Below are 17,097 nucleotides of genomic sequence, written 5' to 3'. Positions count from 1 at the left end.
AATCTTTCAGGAGGCCAAATGTGGGTTGCTCCCGGTTCGGCTGGGATATAGCGAACCAGTAGCAGTGGAGGTTCCACCCACCAGCCCGGATGCTTCTGTGCATGCGCAGAAGCGGAGAGGGGTGGAAACCGGTAGTAAAAAAATTGGAAACCCACCACTGCATGAGGCATATGGACAATGGAGTTCCATGCCTGTTTTCATCACGCAAGATTGCCCATGCTTTTTTGGGTTATCACAACTATTGAGTAAAACCTGTTTCATTCATGCTCTGTTATGACTCTTAATATGCAAGGATGAGAGGAGAGACTGGCCCTGCCTGCTTTTCCGGTTGTGAGGCTGGAGCAGCACAACTTCATTGAGTGCTTGTTAGAAGGAAGAGGTTGGTGAAGGACAATTTCCTATTTAACAAAGGAACTCCTTCACTGAGCTCGCAAACAGGACAGCAAACATTTCATCTTTTAAAAGTGAGTTTTTAGGGCATTATGCACTGTACTCCAAAGGGACCTGGTCAAGGAGAAGAATTTGCAGTGAATTGAGATATAGGGAATGCAAAATACACCCCAAATCAGTGTTGCATTTTTCTTAAATTTTTATTATTGTGTAGATCTGCACATTATAGATTAAAAAAAAGTCCTGCACCGATTTGAATCCATAAATGCAGTGCTAATGCCTTCTACTTCTCAAGCATTTTCAGTGTCATGAATTATTCTGTAACAAGTCCCCATCTCTTGGTGGTGGCACCAGCCATGCTCTCCATGGTGGCCTACACTGCTTTGTCCTGCACCCCTCGCTTCGTTCATCTTCATTCTTTGCCATTTCTTCTACCTGTTCGCTGCTGTAACAGAGCAGTATGATGACCAATAGGCGTTGCGGGCGGTGAGCGACATCTGTTATGGCAGCGAGCAAGTGACGAGAAATGAAGAAGAACGTAGGGAGGCAGTGGGGCGTAGGGTGGAGGATGAAGCTATGCAGGGGGTGTGGAGTTGCCCCATACCAGCTTACCTGAGGGCCCTTCAGCCAAGTAACCCATGCCAAACCCTCACCCTCTACCCCACTCCTCCCAGGGCAGCCACATCTCTTCACTAACCTGCTTTCCAGCTCCGTAGAGATTGGGGACATATTTTTTCCTAATATATTATGTACTATGTGATTTACTAAAATAGTTATGCGGCACCATATATTGACAGTTCTCAGTAAAGCAAAATACAGCCAATTAATAAAAGACAATAAAAATAACAAAACTCAAAATAATACAAATGTGTTAGGAATGGTGAATGTTGAGTCTTGTTGGATAAATTTAGCACTTCCAGGGCTTTTCACAAATCCAGCCATCCACACTTTTTCCACATTGACGATCTTCCCATCGGCCTTCAGAATTCATCACTACACAGTCTTGCCCATGTCCACTGTTGTTGGGTTCTCCATAACGCCAGTGGCTGCAGTTAGAAATTCAAAGGATTATAAAAATGGCAAAATTAATTAGTCAGCACTGGTAAATGGGCGAACCAGCATCAAGAATCCAACATCAACCTAAGCTACCTATATTCTCCATTATTGCAGCAACATGTGGCAGAAAATGCTTCAGAAAGCACATAAGTGGGAGAGATATACATGCGGGCACACTCCTACAAGAAACAACAATTTTTTTTCTGTATGAGTGCTTATGCAGCAAGTCTTAGTTAACAGTGTAAGAACATGATGGTGAACCTGTGACACGCGTGCCACAGGTTTGCCATCATGTTCTTACACTGTGGCATGCAGAGCCCACTTGGCAAGCATGTAAGCTGTTGCACCAGCTCAGCTCCACCACACATGCAAACATGCCTCCCACCAGCCAGCTGATTTTTAGGTCTCTGCCGCTCATGCCTGGGGGTGGGGCACATGCAGGAGATGTGTGCACATGCATGGCAGTGGGGGGAGTCACACATGCATGCACAGGGGGTGGGGGGAGTGCAGGAGGTCACACATGCATGCACAGAGGGTGAAGGGAGCAGGGGGGGTTTTCAGGTGTGCATGCATAGGGGCAGAGGCAGGGTGGGTGGGTGTCCCGCGTGCATTGCATTTCGGCGCATGACAACAAAAAGGTTAGCCATCACTGGTGTAAGATATGGGTCTCCAATAAACTTGCAGCAGGATGGAAACAGCAGAAGAAAGAGCCAGAAAATGGCCCATCTGATGATAGTGGATGACCCAGTAGACCATATTATATATCAGCACATTATCAATGAATGAAACCAGCACAAAATGGGGCCCCGGTTGCATAAAGGCACTTATAGCCACCATCACAATCATCTGTCAAAAACAAGCTGGGGGGAAAAAAAGAAAAAAACAAAGCCGAAAATCAAAGTGATGAAGGTCTACCCGTAACAACAAAAGATAAAACAATCAGAAAAGTCATAAAATGGGGCAAAACTCAGTTAACAAATTTCTCACTTAACAAACATAAATTTGGGGCTCAATCGTGTTTGTCAGTTGAAGACTACCTGCAGTCAGATAAAAGTATGTTGAAAGAGGCAGGCTGATTGCATAGTTTGAAAGCCTAGAGTAGAAATTCCCAAGTATTTATAAAGAAATGAGAAAAAGAGGAAGTTTTAATTGAGACTTACACAAATGATGGGGAATTACCATCTAACCAAACAAAGTTGTTTTCGGTGTTAATATCACTTAGACCAATCCAGAGCGTCTTGCCATTTATATGTGAAGAAAGGAATTCCTGAAATATAAGACAATTTAAATAGTTCAGCTATAATATATACCACATGAAATAGACCAATTGTTCTGTCTTATGAACTGTCCAATCGCTTTCCAAAACTCGTCAACCAGGTATGTGCAAACCTGCAGATCGTCTGGATGCAACTAGGAGGAGTATAAATTTAACCATTTAAAACTGTCCACTCTTTTTGTGTGGGCACATATCAAGGGAGTGTGTTTTGAAAGAATGGATTTAGTGTTCTCTAAAACACATGTACCAATCACAACAGTGTTTCCTGTCATTTGGTGACATCAAGAAACAAGAAGAAGCAGAGAAGCTGGAGAAGTTAACCAATAGTTGTGCTTAATATACCCTGTACACCTGAAATCAGGATATACATAGGGTAGTCCTCGACTTACAACAATTTGTTTCATGAACATTTGCCATTACAACCGCATTAAAAAAAACATATGACCCTTTTTCACACTTACAACTGCTGCAGAATCCCCATGATCATGTGATTGAAATTCAGATGCTATATTTATGAAGGTTGCAGTGCCTGGGATTATGTGATCACCTATTGTGACATTCTGACAAGCAAAGTCAAATGGGGGAAGCCAGATTCAATTAACAACCATGTTACTAACTTAACAATTGAGTAATTCAATTAACAACTGTGGCAAGGGAGGTTGTAAAGCGGAGCAAAACTTGCTTAACACCATCTTGCCTAGCAATATAAATATTGGGCCCAGTTATGGTTGTAAGTCAAGGATTGCCTTTGACAGCAAGCCTAAACACAGGACAAAGAAACAAGATAGTAATAATGGCAACAATAAATATGTTATTTGTCTAGTTTTCTCTCAACTTCAGAAGCCTAACTCTAACCCTAACCAAACTAAACAGTGATGCAGTTTGTTAGTATACTCTCAATTGTGCCTCTGTAAAAAGTGGCCAGGACAGATGGAGAAAGATGTGCTCTCCTCATCCGATGCAGGAAATGCAGATGAATTGGTGAATAAGGTTACCCCCTTTCCATGGAACTGCAAAAATGTATCTTGTAAATCAGGATGCATATCATTCACCTTCATCACCAGAATATTAATATTAACTAAGAGCAGAGATCAGAAGAGACCATGTTGTACCTTGCCCAGAGAAACAGTTCAGGATGTTTGTTCACAGCCAAGCAAAGGGTCAGTACCCTCCACCCAACAGCCTCTCTCATGGTTGACTACAACTAGCTCCCTTCAACAACAGGTCAAATGTAGCATATAGACATGGAGCTGTTCCCGAACTGCATATCCCTTTCCACCATCTTTTCAATTATGAAGACTTCTGACCCTCTTTCTCTACTGAAGCAGGGCGTCCCTGCAAGTTTTTCCCTTCTCCTTCTAAGAGCTTCATAATCAGAGCCAACATGGCACCACTGTTCGATTCTCGAGAGCTGAAGTTTCCTTCCCACAGATGTGCTCCTCGAGTTAATGTGTGTGGTTGAAGTTTGAGAAGTGGGAAATGTTTGATTATTAAACAGGATTAGCTTATTACCTGTTCAACGTAATCCTCAATGATAACCAGTTTGCTTCCATCATTCTCGCATCTCTTCTCGGCTTGAGACCAGGCGTCGCTCCCCATCTTGAAATAGTAGCATTTTTCTCTGTTCAACAGCCAACCTTTTGGGCACACCTGGCAGCCTGAAGCTATAAAACAGTTGTAGATATTTAAAAACGGATAATCACATATTCTAGAGTTGCTTTTAATCATTAAATCAATATTATCAATGCTTGTGATAATTTGATCCTGCCTGTAAAACTCAACAGTCTTGAAAATAAAGTCTAGCCCAGGTCTTGACTGGCAAAAACTGAAATACTGTATTTGCAGCTTAAAAAAAAACTTAATGGCTTTCAGATGTTCTGCTCTGCAGATAATCAGATATGAAACCTCCTGGTTAAAATTGGCTCTAAGATTGTAGCTGCCATACTGGCCTCCCTGTTGCTCAACAATATCCCTACCCAAACTGCTAGATTTGATTGCTAGATGGCTTGTAGCTCTCAGGGCTTTGATCTGCCCCCAAATGGCATGAAGTGTGGGTCAGTTCAGGAGTTCCTGACTACCAGGGCAATCAAGGGCCTGACCCAAGGGTGAAATTCAGCAGGTTCTGACAGGTTCTGGAGAACTGGTAGCTGAAATTTTGAGTAATTCAGAGAACTGCCAAATACCATCTCTGGCTGGCCCCAGAGTGGGGTGGGAATGGAGATTTTGCAGTATCCTTCCCTGCCATGCCCACCAAGCCACGCTCACAGAAACGGTAGTAAAAAAAAACCTGAATTTCACCACTGGCCTGACCTAAGTTACCAAGAGCCTAACATATACACTCGGCACTCTGTATTAGATGTGGTTTGTATCCCAGAGCAGTCGCAATATGGGAATGGAGGATATCACCACCAGTCCTTTGCCATAATCAGAGCATTCTCTTATCATCTTTTTCATCTTATCAATGCTGCTGCCACCTTGTGGTCAGGGGAAAACTACAGTTTGGTCCATCACACTTGACTTGGGGATTCCCCCCCACCTTCCCTTAGGTTCTGTGGGCCGTTTGACTGAGGCCCTGATCAGAACCTGGAACCAAATATATTAATTGCATCTATCCTGTTTAAATCGCCAGAGAAGATGCATAGTTGTTGTGGCCCAGCAGGAGCCGTTGGAGCTGCCACCAAACTCCGACAGCAAGGGGCCCTATGAGTCGGCTTTGTAGGATGTGGAGGACCCTGGACAGGCTTCTGACTCCAAGAAGGGCGCAGAGAGGCTGGTTGGCCACCAGGAGGCACCTGAGCCTTGGACCAGTGGGGAGGAGACAAGGGAGTGTGATCAGGACGTCAGCAGTGGGGAGGAGCCAAGAGAGTTGTTCCTAGATGCCCAGCACCAGAGAGCTAATAGGCGTAAGGAACAGTTACGCAGTTACAGGAGATAATTGCACTCAGCTGATGGTAATTAGGCTCCTCTCCAGGCTATAAAAGGAATGCTTGTGCACACGCCCCTTTTGCAGAAGTCAGCACATTGACTACTGTTGGAGAACAGTATTGTTAGCTTTGCAGACTGGATTGCTGCCAAGGCTTATCTGTGCTGGATTGCTGCCAAGGCTTGTCTGTGCTGGTTGCTGCCAAGGACCTGTCTGTCTGTTAATAAATTCCGTAAAGTATCTTTGGCTCGGAGTGTTTTGGTGTGGGATGAGGGCGGTCAGAACACATAGTACTGTATAATACTGTAAAATTGGGATATAGTTCAAAAATTGTAGGAGAACTTTCATTTGCACTTGTATTGTTTAATTCAAACTTTCATTTGAACTTGTATTGTTTAATTCAAGCATTCATTGGTACTTGTATTGTTTAATTCAAATGTCATCAGCCTAGTATCAAACACAAGCTTTCCTCAACACAGCCTCAATTGCAACAAGATGGCATGCTTAACTCTGAAGGAATAACATTTTATGAATTGACAGACAGAGGAATTGTATCTTACCATTAATCTGATGGACTGCATTGATTAAATTAATGACCATATTTGCACTTCTGCCACTTTCATCCGATATCTCTTGTATCTTTGCATTCACTAAAAGTACAAATTTACAGGAAAGTAATTAAACGGAAATAAAACTTGATAGAACACAACTTTTCCCAATCTGTGTCTATCACAATATGTTGAAACTCCTATACCTATCATATCCTATTGACAGGATCATTGAAGAGTTTCAGTTCCAAGACATCTGGTGGGCATTGGAGAAAGTTAGCCATTGATACTGATGCAGAGAAGAATTCAAATAAAGAAACAATAAGTTTCTAAATCAAACCAAGAAGCTACCGCTGCCCCTAATTAAGGAAGCACAACCAATCAGCGCCAAAACTCATTGTATTTACTAGTTTGTTTGTAATTGCAGAGACAATGAGATTGGCAGAACTGATAGGTGTTTGGCTTTCAGAATAAAGGAGCATCTTCTGAAACAGGTCCAAACAGTCTTGAGTAATCCAACAACATCAGGAAATCATGGCCATAAAATGCCTTCTTCGGCCATTGAGAGACACTTACTAGCTAATGGTCACCAGGTGGACCAAAACTCTGCATTTAAAGTTGCACACAGGAACTCTTGTTTCCTGTGTTTTGTTGAGGCAGTTGCCATTAACCTTTTGAAGCTCCCCTTGTGCCTGCAGAAACTGCTTTATGTCAACCTCCCATGGGCGTAACTCCTGCCATTGGTTGCTTTCCTGCATACATTATATAGGCTTAATTAATGCTCTTGTTAGATCTTACATTTGAGGCTGATTTTAATTGTGTTATTGTAATATAGGTACTGGTGAATCAATATGAAATGCTTGCATCTACCTCTGTTCATCTTTTGGCTGTATTGTTTAAATAATATTTTTCTTGTTTTCCTTATATTCACACATTCATATGGCATACTCAAGAAAAGGTAAGTCTAAAACCATTTTTGCTGTCACTGAAATGTTGATGACAAGTAATTTATGCCTAGAAGAATTTTCCATCTTCCAACTTTCCATTAATGCAAAGATGGATTTCTGGCAGAACTTACTTTCACTCTGGCCAGGAAATCATCTTGCCAAAACCATCTTGTCAAAACAAAATCCAGAATAGCTTCTGACCCAGCACTATCTTTGGGACCAGAAATCCAACAGCATGCACATTCAAAATTGAATCACTGTCGTAATTTGAATCACACTATATGAATCCAAAATAAATGTATAACGAAAAATTAGAGTGATTGTCTCAACTCCCACTCTATAAATTTTAGCAATTATGCAAAACTAAGTAAGCTTAAAGATAAGGTTTTGGCTTTTTTATTTTCAGTGAAAAATTATAAATATGTAAGATTTTATCATTGTTTTATTTGATATATAGATTAAAAATGATTGTTAAAATCAGTTTTGCCCAACCATAATGTCCATGAATTTGTTAGTTTTATTTAAGTGAAAATCCCAGCAGTTCATTTCTTATTTTTGGAGCTTATACAGTAGTATCACAAAGTCTGAGAACTCCTGATTTAGTTACTGGGTAATCTTATTGCTTTCCATACATTTCCTCCCATCCATGGGAAATATTCATGTCTGAATACATGAAAGTTTCACACAACTGCTTTCTAACACAAGAGGACAGGGGGAGTATTTAGTGGACTGTTGATACTGTTGTGTCCCACCCCGGTCGCCCCTCCCCTATCCCCTGATCAATCACCCAAGGCAGATTTCTCACTTTAATGTAGGACCATGTAGGGAAAGTTGTCAAAAGAGTCCTTCAAGGACAAAAAAACAATAGAGATACAATGAACATCTAGGATCTAGGAACTTAGACTGATGTTGCCAGGAATGACTCAGTTTTCAATCTGGAACAATTCAAAGTAAATCTTATTCATGAAATTCCCTATTAGCAAGCTCATATATCCACCTTATCTTTCTTTCTCAGCAGAATCAAGGCCATATCTGCCTATAAAAACCGCTTACCATTCTTTTTCAAGCCATTGTGATCATCCTCCAGCTTTTTAAGGGTGATATTTAGCGCTGTTTCTGAAAAGAAAAAACATAGTAGATTGCAATTGCTACTTTGGGAAAAAAGGCATTTTTAAGACCTCTATATTTCCCTGCACAGGAAGAAATAGGAAATGCTATGGGATTAATTTATAGTGGTTTGATTTAAAATTAAATGTCGAGACCACAGTGGAAGCCCACTCCTGTAATAAGCAACCTAACTGTAAATTCTGTTTGAAATTCCCCAGAGCAACTGTGCACATGTTTCTCTATGTTCCAAGTTTAAAAATAGGAATTGCTTTTTCTTCTCCCTCCTAGCAATCCTTGAAGAGTACTAGTCTCAGACCTTATCCAATAAGCCAATTTCCTACTCTCACAGAAAAGGAATATCCCTCCCCCCCACCATCCTAAGTGGGCAGGAACTTCCATTGACAAATTGCTTTATTAATTCATTCAATTGGACCATTAATCATTTCCTCCTAATTACAGATAATCAGCCAAGGCATCCAATAGGATAAAGGTAAAGATTCCCGCACACATGTGTGCTTGTTGTTCCTGACTCTAGGAGGCGGTGCTCATCTCTGTTCCAAAGGTGAAGAGCCAGCGCTGGCCAAAGATGTCTCTGTAGTCATGTGGCCGGCATGACTCAATGCCAAAGGCACATGGAACACTGTTACCTTCCCACCAAAGGTGGTTCCAATTTTTCTACTTCCATTTTTCTTGCTTTCAAACTGCTAGGTTGGCAGAACCTGATATGGGAGCTCACTCTATTACGCAGTGCTAGGGATTTAAACCGCCAAACTGCCGACCATTCTGATCGACAAGCTCAGTGTCTTAGCCACTGAGCCACCGGGTCCCTCATTCCAATAGAATAAAGGAGACCAAAAAAAGGTTAAGATAGCGGTTATATGTCTTTGATTGTATGGGCATAGCATCATCTTGAATTGTTGACCCCCTCCCCCAGACACTGAAATATGGTCACCCAGCAGCCAAAACAACATGTTGTGATAGGTCAGAGAACAAAAATAAACAACTCAAGGATGCTTGGCACAAGGAAGGAAAGAAGCAAAGCGAAACATCAGTTGGGATATCAGACACAAGATAAAGCTAATGCATACCCTGAGAAACATGGTTGGATTGGATCTGCTGTAACTTCTTCTCTGTTTTGAGATCTAGAAAGACAGAATATTAGCCTGAGAGACCTAGTTCAAAGTTTAATGTTTTGCCAACCAGATAATGTACAATATATGGATTAACTAGAAATTATAAGACAGTTATCCCACTTTAAACCCCTATAGGTCAGGTTTAGCTTCAGCAGCTTCAGGAGTTTATAGACCCAACCCCACTGGAAATTTTTTCCAAAGACCGAGACCTTTTTCTCTAAAGATATTAAGTCAAAACAAGAAACTAAATGCTTATGGGAGGGTTTTTTTTTTCCCTCAGTAAAGGCAATCATATCTGGGGAAATCCTGGTTCAGGCCTAATAAATTTAGGATAATAGAATAGGATGGATACACAGAAAAGCTAGCCTAGTCTAACAGTAAATATAAATTTACTGTTAGCTTGTATAAGCAGAATATGTACATACCTCAATGAATTCAAAATTGGAAATGTTCACTTTCAAGACCCATCAAAATGATGAGCATTAGTCTCTGATCAATATAGCTTGCCAAGAAATAGGAAAATAAATGAATGCTTTGTGAAATGCTGCGTTTCAGTTGTATTCTAGTTACTATTATCACTATGAAACTTTGTTGGCTACCTTAAGATAGCCTTTGGTAAGGCGAATACCATCCAGATCTGTAGAATCAATTTCTAGAATACAGGCTAGGGAATTCTGATAGTTGAAACCCATACATCTTGAAGGCCATAAAGGACTACATTGCCTACAGCAAAACAGGTTGTATTATATTTTTGCATTGTTTTTCTGGAACTCAGTGATGAAATATAGGAAAGATATTTTCCCAAAAGACTGTTCATTTGCATCTTTCCCCTTTCATATACCGGTAAGTCTACTTTTGCAGTTATTTACAAAACATTTCTGCACATGTATGACTGGTTAGCTATTTCAATTATTGTTCTTTTAAAAATGGATTTTTGTAATTGAGATAGAATATATGTATGTATGTATGTATGTACGTACGTACGTACGTACGTATGTACGTACGTATATCTATTAAATTTTTACAACCCCCAGTATGCCCAAATATGGGAGGAAGATCACTACTTCCATTCTCTGTTCTTCGGCTCGTCACAAGAGACCATCCAGGCAGAAACCCAATATTTTTACTGTTGCCTTTTTGTTACATTTTGTTGTATTTGTGCTGATAATACACACACACACACACACACACACACACACACAATTGTTTGGAACAACAATATGGAATTATTACCATTTTTTGTCAGCAAAGTTTGATTCATACGCAGCTCTTCTAGTTCCTTGAAAATCTTAGAATCTGAAGAAATAGGGAGACTGAATTCAGACATTGCATCAAACCATGGTTTCCTGGATGAACCATAATTGTCCAGATTAGAACAACAATTATATGCTAAACCACAAATCATCCTTTATAATTTACAGAAACTGGATATGCACTCCTCAGTGAGCCAAACCAATTACATTGCAATTTCTGTGAAATGTTTAACCTGGCCAAGACTAGCCAATTTGAAATGAATTAGTTTGATTTTCACTTTGAGAGATAGACATCCTCATTAGCATGGACATCAGTAGATTGTGAGTTCCTGTGAAAGTTAAAGAGGAATGATCTCGAGCCTATAACAGAAAATAATAAGTTTCTGACATGTTTCAAATGGTTGTCTTCTTAAGGGATAAATCTGTTCTGCACGTTACCAGTCCACTCTCTTATATAAAGATTGTTATAATTAAAAAGTACAATTATTGACCAAATTTCTCAAGCACTGGTATTTCCTAGTCTGTATTTCAGATTTTCATTGTCTTTTGCTAGCATGGAGGTGTTATACCTTTTACAATTAGGAGCAGGGGTGGGTTCCTACCCAAAGCGGTACCAGTTTGCTTCTTGCATGTGCCAGCCACAGATTGCTCACACATGCACAGTTCACTGTAAATGGTTCTGCAAATGCACGAAAACTATTAAAATCTAATAAAAAAGATGCCAGCAATGGCAAGGGCAATTGGGGAACTGGTTCGGGGGTGTGGCCAGCCTGGGTTGCTGCTGGTTCTGCGACCCAGGCCAGATTATCACTACCAGTTTGGCCAAAACGGGCCAAAACGGGAGCAACCCACCGCTAATTAGGAGGAACAAGAAGTAAGGATGAAGGGGTGACAAGCAAAAGAGAATCTGAGTGATAGCTAAAAAGAATCTGAGATGTCAATGAATAAGCTGCATCTAAGGAGGAAATCATGAGGCTCACTAAGAAAAGGACAGTGTTTTCATTTAATATAACTTTTATATTTACACAATATACAACTTTACTAATTTAAAAGAGTGGCCGATAGTATCTCTAACTAATAGCTAGCTATGGAGGAAAGTGGTTCTCTACAGATTGTAAAATCTGTAGAGAAAAATGTGAGAAGGAATGATGGTTGGCCACCAGGTAGTAGGTTCTAAATAAAGGCTTTCATGTGAAGTGTTCAACTTGGGAATCGTGTGACAGGAAAAGAATGGGATGTGAGCAAAAAAAAACAACACATTATTTCCTACAGTATTTTTTTTCCAATCAGGACATTGAGATTAGTAGTCACAAAAAGCAAATATTCCTCCTCCTATCCTCAAACTTCATCAAACACAAAATAAATTGGATGAAAAGCGAGGTATTTTGTTGGGCTCCATCCAATCAATTCCAGCCAGCATGGCCAATAACCAGAGATGATGGCAATTACTTATAGTATCTGGGCAAATATTTCAGTGACAAAACAGATTCATCTTGTATAAAACTGAGCAATAGTTTTTAGTCAATATATTTAGTAAGTTGAACTCTCTAAAAATAAATTATTTTCAAATGCCTGTGTAATTGAAAACATAACTGAGATACTTTGTTTCTGATTTAGAATTTTTTAAAATAAAGGTGTCTCTCCCCTCCCAAAATTCCCCAAGCTGGTGGGAATTGTGGAAAATGCAAACTTAATGCATATGAATGGAAATACTATGAGGTTGATCTTCCTTACTCATTTGTAAGGTACCAGATTGTACACTATTCGGGTGAAGGTTAACCTTTCTGGTACTGAGTGCCAAAACTGGAGCGCACGTGTGTCTGCCAGAGCACTGGAACCTGGAAGAGAGCAGCTAGCCAGTACACATGTGCATGGCAGCCAGCTGCTCTTCTCTGTTCTGTTGTGCACATGCATGCCAGACAGCTTCTCTCTTCTGGGTTCCGGTGTGCGCATGTGCGAAGACCAGCTTGCCTGTGCACATGCACGCACCGGAGCTTGGAACAGAGCAGCGGGCCGGTGTGCATGCGTGCCAGACCAGCTGTCCAGCACACATGTACGCAACTGGACTTGGAAGAACAACTGGTGACCGTGCATGTGCCCACAGAGAGGGCTCTGCGTGCCACCTCTGGCATGCGTGCCATAGATTCACCATCACGGCCCTATTCTTTATCTTTTTCTTCATATCCAAGATCTTCTATTTTAGAATGGAGGTAGATGAGCCAGCTTTTGACACAGAAGACATACATTTTGATGCCATTACAGCAACGATGATGATCCACAGCAAAAGAAATGCAATGGTCACAAGAGAAAAGATCAGCAGGGATACTCCTGAACCACCTTGGCTGCGTAGTGGCAGGAAATTACCTGTGGACAAAAAACATATGTTTCATGAAACCTACAGTGATAAAACTAGGATAAGAATCCAATTATTAATACTATAGAACAGGTGTGTCAAACCCACGTTGTTATGGCATCATCATGTGACGTATCATGAATTTTCCCCTCTTCGCTAACGAGTGTGGACATGGCCAACGCATGATGCACCTGGCCATGGGCCGTGAGTTTGACAGCCCTGCTATAAAAGAAAAAGTCCACAAAGATTCACACACACTAGCTAAGATCCCATTCATTCTAGAATAATATTTGAATTAGCTTTTCTCCATAGCAGCAAAACATGCTTTTATACAATTGGCTTCCTATATGGTATAAACTTTTATAATCATTAGGCTCTTTCTTTATCACACATGAAATGGACTATGACAGAGATGAGAATGGGCACAGGGAAAAAAACTGCCTTTGAAATGAAACACAATACATCAGAGTAAATGTTCTTAAACAATTGCACAATAAGAAAATTACTATTTCTCCACAGCTTACTGCAGCATTAGTGACTCAACAATTTGAATGGATCAAATGGCTAACACTGTATTTCCTGGTAATCCTCTAAGGAAGAATGTCAATATAATAATGTCCATAAGAAACTGATCTTACCATAATATCCACTGTTGTCCCAGACAAGTTCTTGTCATGCTTTCTCTCTCTCTCAGACAGTGCATTGTTTGTGTTTTCAAATAGAATAATTTATTCTATCAATAATTGCTATGGTAAATAATATCAATGAGAGTATGACTGTTGATAGGACGATGGCAGCCCTCTCATTGTTATAATATAAATATTCCTAGCCCGCTCATCCCCACATTTCATTTCCCAGGCTTCTGTGTGGAAGGAGAAAGAGAGATTCTAAATAGAATCAGAATAATTTACTCCATCAATAATTGCTATGGTAAATCGCTTTATTTCAAAATATGGTCTTGAATGGGAAGTCAGCTACAGTATAATTTTTTTTAAAAATCTTTATTTGCAGTGAACCACAGTTGATCTGTATTATGTATTTTGTACTTATTTCAGCTCTGTCATTTAGGTACATTCAATAGCCCTATGTCTATGGAGATTCTCCATCATCCAGATTATGGTTGTCCCAAACGTGCTTTTTTCCAAAAGGCAACTGGACTTTCTTGGGGGGGGGGGGAGTTCTTTGAAAATGTTTCACGTCTCATCCAAGAAGTTTGAATGTTCCAAGCAAAATGTTTTCAAAGAAAAAAAACAAGGAAGTCCAGTTGCCTTTTTGAAAAAGCACCTTTAGGTGACCTCTGAACCTTAGAGATCACTTCTGAGTTTCAAAGGAGCTTTCACCACACTTTCTGTCTTGTGCTCATAGTCTCTCTTTTTTCACTGAACCCTGAGAAATGAAATTTGGTGGCAACCAGGCTAAGAGTGTTTATACTAACCATAACAATAATCTGTCAGCTCCCATCCCGTGTTACACTCTCACCAATATTATTTAAAGTATTGATTACAAGAAGTTATGAATGTCTGCTAAGAAAGTGCTAGTTTTCCCTTAAATTTTTTAAAAAGCAATATCATTTGTATTGCATACCTCTTATATATATATAAGCTACAGCTGTTAGAAATGCCTGAAGTATTTTTTTTTAAAAATCAGCCTATGTACCAAACCATTTTATCTGTGAGGTAAAATAGGCAAGTAAAAGATTAATTCTTCGATCTCTCAAGTACCTTCATCTGATTTATATAACTTTAGAGGGTAATGGTATGCACTTCCAGCTAAGTAAGACAGAGAAGATTTCTGAATTGCTTCTTAGCAAGAAAGCAGTAAGATAATGGCTAGGATGCCATTTTTTACTTCATCAATTCCTAGAATGCCTTGGGGAAACCCTGTTATAACTAAACTGTTTGAAACCTGATAAGAAGTCTTAAAGTACATGAATTAGATCTGGTTATCTTAGTTCCAGAACACATGTGAATGCCTTGTGTTCTTATGAATCTTGCTGATCCAGCAAAAGAGGTTATGACCAATTGATTACAAACGGATGAATGGAGGAAGCAGCTGTCTTTGGTATGACCCAGAGAAAGGGAACAAACGGATTGTCCTCTCAAACATTGCACAACAAAGATCATACTGTTTCAGGCTCAATATGCTTTCTGTTGTGGAACAGAATTCAATAGAAAGCTCCCTTATGGTGGGGCTGAGGTTACTCTGATTCACCTTACCAGCACAGAGTTCAGATTCAGAAGCAGCACATTTAAAAGGAAAAAAGGCTCATTCCTTTGGCCAGTTAACTTCTGCGGGTGTGATAATTGATATTCTCTAAGGGAAACTCAGGTACATGTTTCCTACAGAATACTGACCTAGTTAGTAAACAAACTATGACTGTTTACATGGTTAATTGAAGGAACTGCAACCATGTGAGTTTTGCATGTCATGAGGTTCACATTATTTATGCCTACTTTATAAAGATAAACTTAGAAACCTTATTTCATAGAATTGCTGAACTAGAAGAGTCAACTGGGGTCAAAATCCCTCTTCTCAGTACAAGAATAGAAAATAAACCATCACAGAGAGATGGTTGCCTACCTTATACTTGGCAACATCTAATAAAAAGGGCATTTCAGACACTGTTTAAGAAAGTTTGGTTGCTATCTCCTTGTTTTTAGAAATGCAGATCAAAAATTGGAACATAAATGTAAAGAGATTGGGCTTTGTCTTCAGGTTCAGGTTAGCACTATAGGCCTTTCATCAGGTCAGATCATTGACCCATCTACCTCAGTGTTAGCTAGAGTTGACTGTTGAGTCTCTCAGGGCTCAAGATAGAGGACCCTCCCCACATATCTTAGAACAGGGGTCTCCAACCCCTGGTCCATGGACTGGCACTGGGCCACAACATGGGTCACATAAACAAGCAAAGCCCCATCCATGAGATGCAGGCAATAATGTAAATGATGCCACTTCTGGTCCATGGGAAAAACCTCTCTCCGTTGAACTGGTCCCTGATGCCCAAAAGATTGTGGGCTACTGCCTTAGAAGACCTTTAAATCTGAGTTTTCTGGTATACAAAATCTTGTGGTCCTCCACTGAGCTACAGCAGCTCATATGATGAACTATCCCTCCATATCAGCAAAGAACAGTTACTCTCAGTAAGCATGTACCTCAAGCAGCTACAATTCTGCCTTATCCCTTTAATTTGCTAGGTGGATGGAATATTTAAATGTTTGGAAATAAGTGAAAATGGAAAGAATATTCTCTTTCTTCTCAAATACCCATTCATTTCCCATAGAATGTGCCTTTGCCATTTTTTTCCATTTTATATTTTGCACAAATCTAATCATCAGTAAGTCCCAGCATGGTGATTGAGGCTTATTGTCATAAGTATAAGAATTCATATTATTGAAGAAGTTGTGGTCTTCTACCAAACTGGCAATCATTTTCATGAATAAATTCTTAAACAGCTGGCAGGCGTTTGTGCTGCCGTTCTGTTCCTCTCCATTTGGCTCTAAAAACAGCTGGTTTTCTGGAAACCCTCCCCCCCCCCCCCAAGGACACAAGTCAAAATTTCTGAATCCAGACAGAGCTGGCAATTACCTGCTGTTTCAAATTTCTTGCTTGGCTTTTTCCCCTGTTCCTCGGGTTCCTCGCATCTCTTATAGATACCCTGTGGTGATGACATTTTTCTCAGTCTTTGGAAGCTGTCGGACTTTCAGCTATTTATTATAGTCTAAAGGTCTCCCAAACTTTTTCTGAGGAAAGGAAATGAGCATGAGCAGTCCCTCTTCCTCTTTTCAGAACTTCCACGAAGTTCTTAAAACCTTTCTCTGAAAATCCATTTATCATCATCCCAATGCATGCCCTGGTTAACATGGCTTCCTAAGGGTGACGTTGGAATATGATGTCTAGTACTGCTTCAGTACTAAAGTGTCTGCTTTGTGCATGTCAGAATGAGTTCATAGATATGGGCACCTTTCAAACCAACTGCCAATGTTGATTGGAAAACCCAGTGCCATGCAGTATCACACTTTTCTGGGAATCATGGACTCCTCCACATGGCAACATTGAAATGCTTTTCTGCTGCACAGGAGCCAGGTAGAAAAGATACCAACATAAAAATATG

General features: G+C 40.2%; 1 protein-coding gene across 1 annotated transcript; it reads right to left on the bottom strand.

Moving 5' to 3' along the window:
* Positions 1–565: 565 nt before the first annotated feature.
* LOC106549056 (C-type lectin domain family 4 member G) lies at positions 566–16,714 on the bottom strand. The gene is made up of 9 exons (XM_087707832.1): positions 16,572–16,714; positions 12,878–12,997; positions 10,614–10,676; positions 9,336–9,389; positions 8,194–8,256; positions 6,206–6,295; positions 4,235–4,386; positions 2,607–2,713; positions 566–1,436 (listed from the first exon to the last, which is right to left on the bottom strand). The coding sequence occupies exons 1-9, from the start codon at positions 16,654–16,656 to the stop codon at positions 1,298–1,300; spliced, it is 873 nt and encodes a 290-aa protein (XP_087563958.1). The 5' UTR covers positions 16,657–16,714; the 3' UTR covers positions 566–1,297.
* Positions 16,715–17,097: the final 383 nt, after the last annotated feature.

This window comes from Thamnophis sirtalis, unplaced genomic scaffold, assembly GCF_051295495.1.
Source record: "Thamnophis sirtalis isolate CommonGarterSnake01/CBP01778 unplaced genomic scaffold, rThaSir2_p1.2 scaffold_3, whole genome shotgun sequence".
Lineage (NCBI taxonomy): Eukaryota > Metazoa > Chordata > Lepidosauria > Squamata > Natricidae > Thamnophis > Thamnophis sirtalis.
The sequence above is the reverse complement of the archived record's forward strand: the minus strand, read 5'-3'. Positions and strand labels throughout refer to the sequence as shown.